The sequence below is a fragment of the Ictalurus punctatus genome, chromosome 15 (genome assembly GCF_001660625.3).
Source record: "Ictalurus punctatus breed USDA103 chromosome 15, Coco_2.0, whole genome shotgun sequence".
Lineage (NCBI taxonomy): Eukaryota > Metazoa > Chordata > Actinopteri > Siluriformes > Ictaluridae > Ictalurus > Ictalurus punctatus.
In genome coordinates this window covers 15,334,080-15,348,348 of record NC_030430.2, presented here as the reverse complement: position 1 = coordinate 15,348,348, position 14,269 = coordinate 15,334,080, and the positions used below count along the sequence as shown (strand labels likewise).

The window sequence follows — 14,269 nt, the reverse complement described above, 5'->3', positions numbered from 1 at the left end:
ATTCATGCAAGATCAAATAAAGGCATGGGGTCAGCATCAAAAAGGAAGTTGACTGCAAAAAAGTTTGAGGTAGGAAAAATGCTCTAGAATGTTATAAGGCTTTTCCCCCAATAAGGTTATAAAATTGTCATGACTAATATTACAAATATGATGCAGATATATATGGTACAGTATATATATATATATATATATATATATATATATATATATATATATATATATATATATACATATGATGTGTTACTGTAAAAAAGAAACATCTGTGATCGTTACAACTTAATCATTTTCAAGATGGTTCAGCATGGTTCTGGGACAGAGAGTGGCAGAGTGAGTTCGCAGGACTGGTGGCCACTAATCTCAGGACTGGTGGTTCCTGGCCCACATGCCTCCACATGCTGAAGTGTCATTGGGCAAGACACTGAACCCCATGGCATGCTCTGCTTCCATTTGTGTGTGGGTGAACGAGAAACAGTGTACAGCGCTTTGTAGAACCCCTAAAGTTTAAAAAATAAAATGCTATATAAGTGCAGACCATTTACAGTAAGTTGAGTGAAGATATAATGGGTGCATGAAAAACTCACAACTATGGTTAAATTAATGTATCTGCATTAAAAGGTGTTAAAATATCAGTAAAATGGTGTTCAGTTTTGAGAAAAGGATGAGCTGTGCTTCTTGTTATGTAAGTTTTTCCTTTACATGTAAATAGTCAACACAAGAAAGCTTATACAATGTGGAAATTAAAAAAATTCACCCTACTTTTTAAAAAAAAATCATATTTTTATTTTTTATTTTGGCAGAATGTCAGCCTGGTACATACGGACTAAACTGCAAGCATATGTGCCAGTGTTCTGAGGCTAATCACCTGTGTCATCCTGTCACTGGAGTCTGTTACTGTGCACCGGGCTATCATGGTGACAAGTGTAATATAGGCAAGATTCTGTTATTCTTTACATTTTCTTCTAGAAAATCAGAAATATGTAGTACAATATGTAAGTTTTGCAAGTGTCTGTGATTGGCTATTTGTCACAGAATGTGACGATGGTCATTATGGTCCAAATTGTGAGCGTGAATGCCAGTGTCTGAATGACGGCGTGTGCCAACCTACCACGGGCACTTGTGACTGCCCTCCAGGATACATCGGAGCTAACTGCAATATCAGTGAGTGACAAAGAGACAGAGACAAAGTTATCTTTTTATTTATTTATTTTTTTACATAAAAACACAACTCCTCTAACACACCTGTTTCAGTGACTTTAATATATATCAAGGATCTGATTAGCTGAAGGTAGCTCCATCACACCTGTTTCTAATATTCAAATGCTACTGAAGATATTGATTAACATGACTCATGTATTAGATTACAGATGAGCATTTTCAGTCTTACTCCCTATTCCACACCTGAATGAGTGAGATTCCAGTAGCTTCTTTTCTTATGAACCTGGATATTCATTTCATACAGTATATAGTAATAGTTCACATTTTTTTCTTAGAACACAAAAAGTACAGGTGACTCAGTATTGTGGTTATATAACAAAGCTTTATATCACTGTAGCTGTTTTTGTAATCGACAGCCCAGTCAGTTTGCAGCATTGCACTCTTTATTTTGCTGATAAGGTTAATGGTCCATTTGCAGGAGGTGTCTATTTACAAAATTCAGGCAGACAACACAAACACAGTATGACAATATAACCGACTGTAAAGGTGATCCAAAGGGAAATGTCCATGTAAATGGCAGTCAGAATACAAGGCTAAGAACTCATACAAACACAGGGAATGGCAAAACTTTGCATTGTTCCATATTATGTGCTGGGGTAATGTAATGCTAAAATCAGGGAAATGACAGGAAATGTACAGTGCTGTGAAAAATTATTTGCCTATATATCCTGATTTCTTCTCTTTTTGTGTATATCTCACACTAAATAGTTTTAGATCTTCAAATGAAATACAACATAAAACTAAGGCAACCTGAGTAAACACACAATACAGTTTTAATTTTTTTTTTTTTTTATTGAAGCAAAAAAAGTTATCCAATGTGTTATCCATCTTATTTTCACCAATGTAAAAAAAACTAATTGCCCCCTTAAACTTAAAATCTGGTTGTGCCACCTTTAGCGCAATAACTGCAACCATATGTTTCCAATAACTGGAGATCAGTCTTTCACTTACTTCTAGGACTAGGATTTATTCTTTTACTTTGGATCATTGTCTTGCTACATAATCCAGTTGTGCTTTAGTTTCAATTTACGGACTGAAGACCTGAAATTCTCCTATAGGATTTTCTGGTACACAGCAGAATTCAGGTTTTCCTCAAGTATTGCAAGTTGCCCAGGCCCTGAAGCAGAAAAGCATCCCCACACCATCACACTTCCACCACCATGCTCGACCGTAGGTATGATGATCCTTTTGTAGAATTCTGTGTTTGGTTTATGCCAGATGTAAAGGGATCCCTGTCTTCCAAACAATTCCACTTTTGACTTATCAATCCACAGAACATTCTCCTAACAGGTTTGAGGATCATCAATGTGTGTTTTGGCCAAATTCAGATGAGCCTTAATGTTCTTCTGGGTTAGCAGTAGTTTTTGCCTTGCCACTCTTCCATGGATAACATTTTTGACCACTGTCTTTCTGATAGTGGAGTCATGCACAGTGCCCTTTATTTATGAGTAGCTGCTGTGCTCTTGGAGAAATTTTGGAAGGTCAGACACTTCTGGGAAGTTTCACTGCTATGCTGAGTTTTTCCATTTGGAGATAATGGCTATTACTATGGTCCTTTGGCATTCCAGAACTTTGTAACCCTCCCCAGACTGATGTATTTAAATCACCTTCTTAATCATTTATGGAATTTCTTTCAACTTTGGCATAGTGTGTTACAGGGTAAGACATTATAACCAACTTCATACTGTTTGAAAAATTATATTTAAGTGTTGATTTGATTGAACAGGGTTTGCAGTAATAAGGCCTGGTTGTGTCTAGTCCATCTGAACCTCATTATGAATGCAGTTTCATAGATTTGGGGAATTAGTAACTACGGGGGAAAATACATTTTCACATAGGCCCAGTATTGGATAACGTTTTTGCTTCAATAAATAACATTATCATTTAAAAACTATTTTTTTGTTTACTCAAGTTGCCCTTGGTTTATCTGAGATTTATTTTTAATTTCTGAAACAATTTGGCAGGAGATATACACAGAAACAGAAGAAATCAGGATGGGGTAATTACTTTTTCACAGCACTGTAGAACTATTGGTATGGCAGTATTCTGGTGATCACCAGCTCTGCTGTATGTCCACAAAATAGTCCAACCCATAGCAAGTACATTATTAGAAACTTTTCTCAAGCATCTATCTTTTTTGTGATTGACAGAGTTACTTTTCCCTACTCTGTGAGTAAAAACCACTAAATGAAGTATTATCTAACGCAGGAGGTGATGTGTGCCTGCAGAATAAAATAAGCAGACCAAGAACAAGTTTCTCGGTAACAGTAGTTTATCTGGGCTATACATTTTCTTATGGAAGATGAGAGAAAAAAAATATTGCCATTATGGATGGAAAAAAATCAGTCTGGAGCGCAAGTAAACTATGGAAATACCAGCCCCTCATGTATAATTAATCCTATCCAAAAAGGGTTCTAGTGAAAAATATATTTGATGTTAAATTATAGGGGGTAGAATATTGATTAATATTTTTATTTCCTTCTCATCAGCATGTCCAGCTGGCTGGTATGGACAAGATTGTGAGCAGGTAGCTCTGTGTGGGAAAGGAGCCATTAGTGATTCTGTCACAGGCCGGTGTGTGTGCAAGATCAGCCATCAAGGAGAAGACTGTGGACAAGGTCTGAGCTATTACAACAGTGTGTTCTTAATGATAATAATAATAATAAGAGTTTGTGGTGCAACTATCACGTCTATCTATTTAAAGGTTTATTTAAAGAATTTATTGATTTTTTGTGTGTGTATGTGTGTGTGTGTTTCAGGTTGTGCACAGGGCTGGTTTGGAGAAGATTGCACTCAGCGCTGTAACTGCAGTAATGGTGCACTGTGTGATCCTGTAACAGGAAACTGCACCTGCGGCCTAGGCTGGACTGGGGATAACTGTGATGCAGGTAAATTACACAAAAGAGGTTATAAATAGTTGCTGAGAGTGTATAGTGTCTGCTGTTTACAAGGTCGTTTAAAAGTATTAATTGCTTAAGTTTATTTAGTTTCATGTAATTCATTTTATTTAATTGTATTTTTTTATTATCTGCAAACTAAACAAAATTCAGTATAAACTAAATTTTAAAAAATCACCATCTTTGTGTGTGACATCTAGTGTTTAGACTACGTATTAAGTACTAAGCAAAACTTCCATGTGGCTACTGCCTTTTCCCCTTTTAAAACAAAATGAACCAAAATTATAACAGAATAAAAGAATTATGTAATTAACGGTCATTCAAGTGAATCCCAGTTTAATTGTGCATTCTCCTGATCAAAAACTCATTAAATCCTCTTCACAGCTCTGCCAACCATGGTCATGATTTACTGAGATCCCAAATAATGAGGACGAATAGCAGATAAATTGTGCATGCAGCTAGTGACTGTATTGCAGGTCTGTCCAGAGATCCATTTTCTATACCGCTTATCCTACTGGGTCGCAGGGAACCTGGAGCCTATCCCAGGGAGCATGGGGCACAAGGCGGGTGGACAGGGTGTCAATCCATTGCAGGACACAATCACACACATTCACACAATCCGGACACTTTGGACATGCCAATCAGCCTACCATGCATGTCTTTGGACTGGCGGAGGACCGGAGTACCCGGAGGATTCCCCCACAACACGGAGAGAACATGTAAACTCCGCACACACAGATCCACGGCAGGAGTCGAACTCCCGTTTGAACCCTGAAGGTGTCAGGCGAATGTGCAAACCACTACTCCACTGTGCACCCATATTGCAGGATAAAAAGTGAAAATGTCTGCAGTTTAAATGAATACCTCCCTCATTTATGCTGCTGTGTATGTGTCTCTTAGAGTGTCCAAGAGGCAGGTATGGTGCTAACTGCCACCAGCGTTGTGATTGTAGGAACAATGCCACTTGTAACCAAGTGACAGGAGAGTGCCAGTGTGGTCCAGGATTCTATGGCCATCTCTGCCAACATGGTGAGGGTTAAAAAGTACAGAATGGTTGTGTATTTTCAAACCAATATAATCTTTTCCCAGGATGTCTTTCATGACTCCAATTTTTTTTTAAATCTGAAGTTTGTCCTCCTGGATTCCATGGCTACCGCTGCAAGCTTGCTTGCAACTGCCATGGCAAGGCCGAGTGTGATGCCAGGACGGGCCAGTGTCTCTGTCCTCCAGGTTATTATGGGGAGCACTGTGAGAAAGGTGAGGAACAGTTTACAGGTTGAATCTCTGTAGAAGTCATGATCCCTCGTTTTTCATACTGTTCTTCTTTCAGAGTGTGAACAAGGCAGTTTTGGGCCTGACTGTGCCGATGTATGTGACTGTGATGGAGACACACCATGTGACCCTGTGGCTGGCAAGTGCCTGTGTGGACCAGGAAAGATGGGGAGCCGCTGTGATACAAGTAGGCCTAAGATTTTGTCAATCAGTAGTTAAATATCAAATTAGTAAATCACTGAAATTAACATTCCTGGCCAAAATACACCAGGCCAAGAATAAAAAACAAAAAAAAATTGTGATCTGAAATTGCATTGTACATTTCTGGTAGACATGTATTTGAAAAATTGTTTCTATTAGCTGCGTAACAAGGCTATTTTGCTATTTTTGGCTGAAAGGTTTTGATGTCTTTTGTTTCATTTTTTGTAAGACATTGTTATGGTATTAAAGGTGTTTTCTTTCTTATGCTAAGCCTGTACACTGAATCACTATGGACCAAAATGTTCAGAAAGCTGCAAGTGTGGAAATGGAGCGCAGTGCAATCCACGGAATGGACAATGCACTTGTCTGAATGGCTGGATAGGACCAAACTGCTTAGAAAGTACATTTCTCATTACTTCATTTGCTATCATTCATCGATTTGCTATCACATGCTATCATTCATCATTCCTAAAAATTCACTACAGGTAATGTTCTGTTTGTTCCATCTCCACAGGCAGCTTACTTACATCCAGTCATCAGCACTACAGAGGGAAGAGGAAGAATGAGCCACAACGCAGTGCTCCAGTATGACAACTGCAAAACATGTCCTGTATCTTAATGTTAATTTAGGCTTATAAAAAGCCTAACTGTGCACTATGAATCTGTCTCCAGAACAGAAATTGGAACTTTTTTTGCATACCTGAGCAAACTTGATATTAAGAATGGGAATTTATATATATATATATATATATATATATATATATATATATATATATATATATATATATATATTTGCATAGATGAAAGATGCACATAGACATGAAACTTTGCTAATGACCCACTGCGAAGGAGAAACCAATGATGATGGAGAAAAAGTGGCTAATGAACTTCATTCAACTTCAAACATTTCAAAGTTGTATAAAATATGTATGGATATGTTTATATACAGTATTTGTATAATTATGCAAATGTTTTGTAATGTCATTTGTATCATTTGTATTTACATTGACATTGCCAGCAAAAAATTTCTGAAGATTTTAGAGATTGTTTTCCCTTTAATAACTGTTTCCTCATTTACACAGTACTGTGCAATGTAAAGAAATATAGGGTAGTGAAATGCAATTATGCTGTTATGCAATTTTCATATTAAAACAAAAGTAAACAGTTCTTTTATATAAATATATAATATGTACATAAACATTAAAAATGTATATTGCACAATAGTGAAATACAGATGTGGCCTTTAAGAATGCACGTTTTTTCACGCGGTATCACGCGATTCGTCACTTGTGATCACGCAGTATACTGTAGGCACGGTTCTAAGAATGTAAATTTATTTGTTGTGCTTCACACAATAACCAGTACAAAAAAATGGAATGTGTGGTTGAATGGTTCACATAAAAATGTTTCTCATCAAAACTTATGATAAACCTAATTTAAACAAGTTTATAATTACAAGATAATGTAAAATATAATGTGTATAATGTGAGTGTGAGCGAGTCTCGTAGTACAGGTACTATAGTATTTAAATTAAAGAGGTTTTGTATGTGTGCTAGTATAGTGCAGTGGTAACATGCAGGTTTACTATGTGGTATTTATTTTGCAAACATATTTTTAAGTATGTATATTTAATTTTTGGCATGCATACTTAAAATTCTAGTATGCATACTTATATTTCAAGTATGCATATAAACTTTGTGTCCATACTTATTTTGTGTACAACTTTTTAAAAAACATACATATCTTGCATACTTATTGTTCAGTATTTGTACATATTTTTTACTGATTTGTACTTTCATATTTCTTTGCTTAAAGAATTCTATGTATTAGCAAATTAGGTAAACGTTGCTTATTTAATTAATCCATAGGATAAGCTTGTTAAACTTTAGCTGGCTCCTGCAAGTCTAACCAGGATGAATACATTGGGTGAATTAAGCATTTCAGCATGATTTAGATGCTCAAACTGCTATATAAGGAATAGTAAACACCTAAGGCTTGATGAATGACTGCAGTGGTGAGTTGGCTTAATGGTTAGTGTTAATACTTCATGTTCCAAGGGTTGTAGGTTCAGTGCTGAACTGTGATCCCTTCTGTAGTGTTTCACAGTTCCTTCTGGGCTTGTGTGGATTCCTACAGGTTCTCCTACCAAACATCCATCCATCCATCCATCTTCTACCGCTTACTCCTTTTCAGGGTCACGGGGAACCTGGAGCCTATCCCAGGGAGCATCGGGCACAAGGCTGGGTACACCCTGGACAGGGTACCAGTACTTAGCAGGGCACAATCACATACACATTCACACACCCATTCATACACTACGGACACTTTAGACACGCCAATCAGCCTAGCATGCATGTCTTTGGACTGGGGGAGGAAACCGGAGTACCCGGAGGAAACCCCCGCAGCACGGGGCGAACATGCAAACTCCGCACACACATGGCCCTGGCGGGACTTGAACCACGGACCCTGGAGGTGTGAGGCAAATGTGCTCATGCTGTGTTTCATGCTGAAACACTTAATTCATCCAATTTATTCATCCTGGTTAGAGTTACAGGAGCCAGCTAAAGTTTAACTAGCTTACCCTAAGGATTAATTTACTAAGCAAAGTAATATGAAAGTACAAATTGGTAAAAATATACACAAATACTAAAAAATAAGTATGCAAAACATGTAAAATAAGTTTGGACACAAAGTTTATATGCATACTTGAAAAATAAGTATGCATACTGGAATTTTAAGTTTCCATACTTAAAAAATAAGTATGCATGCTATAATTGCATGCCAAAATGTAAATATACATACTTAAAAAAATTTTTGCAAAATAAATATACTTTATTTGTATACTTATTTCGAAACATTTGACCTACGTCTGTAAGTCTCAGGGTGTTATGTTCTCCAGTGTATTTCTGTTTGCGCCATATGCCGTTCATGTGTCTATGTCGGTGGTGGGATGGGTGTCTTTTGTCTCCTCCCCTTCTTTAAGGTTACATGCATACTTAAAAAAATAAGTATGCATACTAGAATTTTAAGTATGCATGCCAACACTTAATATACATACTTAAAAATCTGTTTGCAAAATAAATACTGTAGGTTGGTCTACACCAGTAAGCTATGACCAACAGATGGACCCAAAGCACACATTTTCAAATTTGTAGCAATTTTTTAAATTGTCCTCAACATTCAACTCATGCTACAAATGTAGCTCACAATGCTACCACGAAATGCCTGAATTTGCATCTGTTTTTTTATCCACAGAAAACTCAACAACCTGAAAAGTGAAACATTTCATGAATATGCCATTTTAATCCACAGGCAAATAAATTACTTTAATCCTAAATGATGAGTTTCTAAAGGTTAGAGGTTAAACAGGGAATAGAGGCCCTATGATTTATGTGTATGTGTGTGTGTGTGTGTGTGTGTGTGTGTGTGTGTGTTGGCATATATGTGTGTTTACAGGCAGTATTCTCTTGGACAGTCTGACTGTCCTTTACGGTAATCAAGTTGATATTCCCTATAGGCATCCTATCGACTTCTCTAGCATATAGATTAGGACTTATTTACACCTTGATAATGTTTTATTATGCAGTACTTTGCAGGGGAAATGATGGTAAAATATAATGGTTTGTGTGCGTGGCTAGATTCTATGTTTATAAGTGCCTTGTAATCTAACACTGAAACATTTAATTAATCGTGGTTTGTACCTGCTTTTATTTTTTTTTATTCCACTAAAAAACATTTCTACGGGTAAGGGTTAAGTCAGTCTGTGTACTAAATTTTGGGCTGCACGATTATGGCCAAAATGATAATCCAGATTGTTTTGAGCAATATTGAGATCCCGATTATTAATCACGATTATTCATTGATTTTAGGGACAACATATTTTTATTGCACTTTCACATTTAAATAAACAGACCGCTGCTTTCACCTCCATGTTTTGCTACATTCCTGCTAATGTACAAATCTTTGCATCAAATTAGACTGATCCTTAAAGTGCATCATCTAGTAGAAGCAAATTATAAATAAAATAGTACCCAAATTATAGGATAAGTAAAAATAAAAATGCCATCAACCAAATGAAAATATGCATCAAATATAATAGTATGCAACCAAATGAAAACAATGCAGGCCTATGCAGAAAAGGCAATAACAATGTTTACAGGAGGAGAGACCCAACCAAATAACTCAGTAGAGTGGTGCAGGAATGATGTCATTTTGTACCGAAATCCGGAAGTTCCCTCGACAAAAACCCAACAGGATTTTCACATAGACTTTTGAATTATTTCAAAAAGGGCATGAGAAAACTTGAGCTGGTCAATTATGACATAATTTAGGAAGATAGTGTGAGTCATGAGACATTAGTTTAAGCTTCTGATAAACTAAATGTAATATTTTCAGTTCATTTTACAGGCTGCATGCAAAAACAACCGTTAACCTGTTCCACCTTGTAAACAAATATAATAAACCTCAGTGTTCAGTCTTTGAAGTCTGCTCCTCTTAAATATATTTAAAGCTACACTATTATTTCCACTGTCATGGTTCTGGGCTGGAGCCAATTCTCAAACCGCTCTGCGTATATTGTGTATATATCTGAATAATCTCACATAAGATGTGATTGGGTGAGCGCAAAGCGCTTTTGGGGGATTAAATACAAACATGGAAACTGGAGTTGACATTTATAGTGATATCTGGCAACCGTGAGTTTAAATGAAGTAAATGCGCTGTGAGTTGGTGTAGAAGGAGAGCCGCGGTGTACTGTATGTTTACAGACCGAACAGGTCTTACTCTTGTTTATGATTGGTGGGGAATTTTTTAATAAAGAAGTTTGAATTAAACTCACCTTGTAGCATTAGCATAATTATTAATTTACTCCGCGCGAAGCCGCTGTGTTTACACGAGCAGGTGCAAGTTCAGGTCATTTTGCGGGATAAATAAAAGATGGCGGTTGTGAGATTGGGAAGTTGAGAGAAGCAGATGATGTACAGAGTTACTTGTCATCATAATGGCTTCTCTGCAGTATTTACACACTTGTTTGGTTGACTGAGGAGATGAAAAGCAGTGTGGAAGTAACTGGTGCGCGGTGTAGATGCATTTTGGAGTTGTAGTTTTTATGCCGATTGTATTATACAACTCCGAACAGGTCGCTCGCACTGGTGCGAATAAATATTTATTCACAGTCGCACAAAATACTTTTCAGTCACAAATGTGAGTGAAATGGTCGCACAGTAGAGCCCTGAGTTTTTCTGCAAAGTGTTTTCCCGTTCGGCGTGATGACGTTTAATGTCCCTGACAACCTCTGTAGTGCCATTTAGCATCATGTTAATGTCATGATTTCCCCTTGCACAAAGCGCTGGAGCTCGAAGCGAAGCTGGCAGCTCGAGGGCTAAAATGCTAACACTGTTTCAGGGTTTTAGCACTACAAAATGACGTCATCCCTGCGCCGCTCTATGGTGATTGGCTGTAAGTCTAGGAAGGGCTTGATTTGATCTGCAGCGGAGATTTCTATGAGCGTAGGACGAACTTTAAATATCAATATATCAATATCAATGCGTCAATATCGCAGTCGATCATGTTCATGTAATCGTGGGCAGTCAAAATCATAATCGCGATTGATATTCCATTAATTGTGCAGCCCTACCTAATTGTGCCAAATAAAATATGTTTAAAGCAATTTTTCCTGATAGCAATGGTTTATTTCCTGTAAATCATACCTTAAACCTTTTCTTTTGCCTTTTTAGGTATTTATGTGGTCATCCTAAGAGTGTACAACTGAAATAGCATGATACTAAAGTCTTAGAAGCTTTGTAATGGGAAACACAGCTTTCTCCATCCAACCCAGATTTAGTTATGTTCAAGTCAGGGGCCTGAGGTGGTCAAGTTCATACTGTAAAGATCCCATTGGACTTCCATTATGTATTTAGTAGATGTTAATTTACAGAATGCTTGTTTGTATTTAGGTCAAAGCACCTTTGAGCTGGTGTTTAGCTTAATAAACTCTCTTTTGCAATTTTTTTTTTCTTCAATGAATAACAATCCTTTTTACAATGAATAACATTTCAGCTGCAACACGTCATACAAGGACATTTCTTATAAGACTGAGTTCATTGCCAGATGCTGAGCAACATTTCCCTGGATTCATTCTCATAAGGAAATGTATCTTAAAGAAATCACCTTCAAGATGCAGGCAGTTTTTTGGGGCTTCCGATGCATTTTTCAGTCTGGTTCCTTAAAATGTATTTTTGACAGTGTGAACATTACATTTTTAAAAGGTTTGGTTGATTAGTTTAAGCATTTTAAAACTTTTTTAATACATAGAATACTCAGGGTGCAGCAAACACATTTGAAAAATTGTGTCCTTGCAGCCATCTCATAAAATAACAATATTTTAATGCACTTTTAATGCAGTTTTATAGTGTTCATTCATTGTATTATCATGTGTGTGTCAGAGAGCACATTTTTAGCACAAGATTTTTATTTTATGACGTCTACATTATCGAGTCAGTACAAAAAAAAATTTAGATTTCCAAATATTAGTTTTCCAGTACAAAATTAAATGTTGCAGAAATATTTTTGTATGTCAGTAAAGAAAGCAGCATATTACATACAACACCGCATTTCAGACAGAAAACATAAGGATAGGCTGCTGGGTTTTTGCTGCAAAACTAAGAACCAAGTGCAACAGTCTCCAGTAAAACTGCGGCTGGTTTTGCAGGATGCTCAGAAAACAAACAAAAAACAAAGTTTACAAATTGTACCTCAGACTATTAATTTTTATAATAATTTATTTTTATGCAAAGGGTCATCACAGCAAATATGGACTTTGTTTCATTACTGCTGTTTACTGCTCTTTGTAGTTTTTTAAATGTAGAAACATTTAATTTCATTATGTTTGAAGGCATCTTTGTGCTACAGCATTTCTTTGCATACAGTACTGTATATATAAAATGGTAAGCAATAGATGCAATAAGACCTTTGTGTGATTTATGAAGAAGAACAATAAGCATGGGGGAAAAACAGTAAAACCAGTAAAAAGAAATCTGTAAAAAAAAAAAAAAAAAAAAAAAAAAATGTATTTCTAAAATGGAAGTTTAATATTGACCTGGAGTACTGTAAGATGTTTCACTGAAAATAGGATTAATGTACTGTACATTTTCCCATCATTGTTGTTTGCCACCAAATAATTAACAATAAACACTGAATGGTCATTTGATTGAAACAAAAGTCTGGTGTCAATCTTTTGCACAGTGCTGTACATGCGTAAAACATTCACAGGGCAGCACAAATGCAGTCTTCTGGGATTCTACGAATCACAGAGAAGAGGATGGAAGGACAGCTTCTCAAACACCAGTGAACTGTAGTTCATGTTGGAAACCTTACACAAGGCCACATTAGGGTACAACGTTACGTTACTTGCATTACAGTGCACAGACATGGCATGGGGATCACCCACAATCACCCACTACACAAACTAATCATGAGATTGCTTGTTGTTAAACGATAAGTTTATTATCATACTGCTAGGCTTAAGCACTATAGGTCTATGCTTTTCTTACTTTCCAGACTTACAGGGGTGAAAGTGTTGGAAAATTATATTAGATTAAAATAGAAAATATAGAAATTAAAAAGAAAAATCCTCCTTTACAATAGATGGAAAAAACTTAGTGTCGAAAGGACCCGAGCGAAGTGAGCCTGCAGGTATAGATAAAAAAAAGTCAGTGCGTATGTAAATTAGACACGCCCACACATACTCACATGCACACAGAAAAAGAGTTTTGAAAACTTCATGTAGTTTAATAAAAACACATAAAAGAATAACTACATGTAAAATCCTAAAAATAATTTACATATAAACATATGTACCTGATTTGAAGTAAAAGCAAAGCTCATTTTTATATGCATCATAAATATGTGGAATATATTGGTCATGGGAATTTTCAAACATTAAAATAGCTGAAGCATTTGTCATTTTTCTGAACTGTCCCAATTTACCTGAATTCACAATTTCGACATTTCTTTTCCAAACTGGGACAGTGTTAAGTGAAAATAATTTGCAATTAAGTAGATTTCAAGGTTTTGTTGATATTTAATATAATACTATGTTGTTTCCTCTAGTTAAAAAGTGGTCCCTTTATAGTTTCCACACTAAAATGATAAGAGAAGTGAAACTGTAAGCTGCTACTTTAAAAAAAAAAAAAAAAAGGATTTGAAAGCAAAATCACAGCATGCGCAGTCTCATGAACACTTTTGATGGAAAAGTGAATAAAGAACAATAATACAAGATTATAACTGATATACAACCAGCAAGTGTACTTCATTATTTAAGTTTTTTTTTTTTTTTTTAGATTTATTAATAAAATAATAAGGTCAACTGTACAGAATACTGAAGTGTATGGTGTATACTGCACTCTTGTAATAGACCTCTGTAACTTTGATGTTAATAAGCTGTAATTCACTTTGTTCCCTCAGCTGAGCACGCTTTAGAGCTGCTCAATTTTTACATCATTTTGGGTCAGCCCATGCGCATCATGTGGTCCCAGAGGGACTCAGCCCTCAGACACAGCAACGAAGGACATATCTTCATCAAGGGCCTGGAGAAGTCCATCGACAGCATGGCCCTTTATGACACCTTCTCCACCTTTGGCAACATCCTCTCCTGCAAGGTTTAAGCTCTGTGCTACATGGCTCTG

General features: G+C 36.4%; 1 protein-coding gene across 4 annotated transcripts in view; it reads left to right on the top strand.

Annotated features, from left to right (window-relative positions):
* Positions 1–6,808, top strand: part of megf6a (multiple EGF-like-domains 6a) — a 32,200-nt gene extending 25,392 nt beyond the window's left edge. For 3 of the 4 annotated variants that reach the window (XM_053686353.1, XM_053686354.1, XM_053686352.1), the window contains 10 exons: positions 798–929; positions 1,030–1,158; positions 3,705–3,833; positions 3,975–4,103; positions 4,638–4,889; positions 5,013–5,141; positions 5,241–5,369; positions 5,443–5,571; positions 5,857–5,985; positions 6,100–6,808. In XM_053686353.1, the coding sequence (XP_053542328.1) occupies positions 798–929; positions 1,030–1,158; positions 3,705–3,833; positions 3,975–4,103; positions 4,638–4,889; positions 5,013–5,141; positions 5,241–5,369; positions 5,443–5,571; positions 5,857–5,985; positions 6,100–6,176 (1,364 nt within the window). In that variant the 3' untranslated portion in view covers positions 6,177–6,808. The remainder of the gene's footprint in view (positions 1–797; positions 930–1,029; positions 1,159–3,704; positions 3,834–3,974; positions 4,104–4,637; positions 4,890–5,012; positions 5,142–5,240; positions 5,370–5,442; positions 5,572–5,856; positions 5,986–6,099) is intronic. The other variant, XM_017487536.3, reaches the window with a different exon arrangement.
* The last annotated feature ends 7,461 nt before the right edge of the window (positions 6,809–14,269 follow it).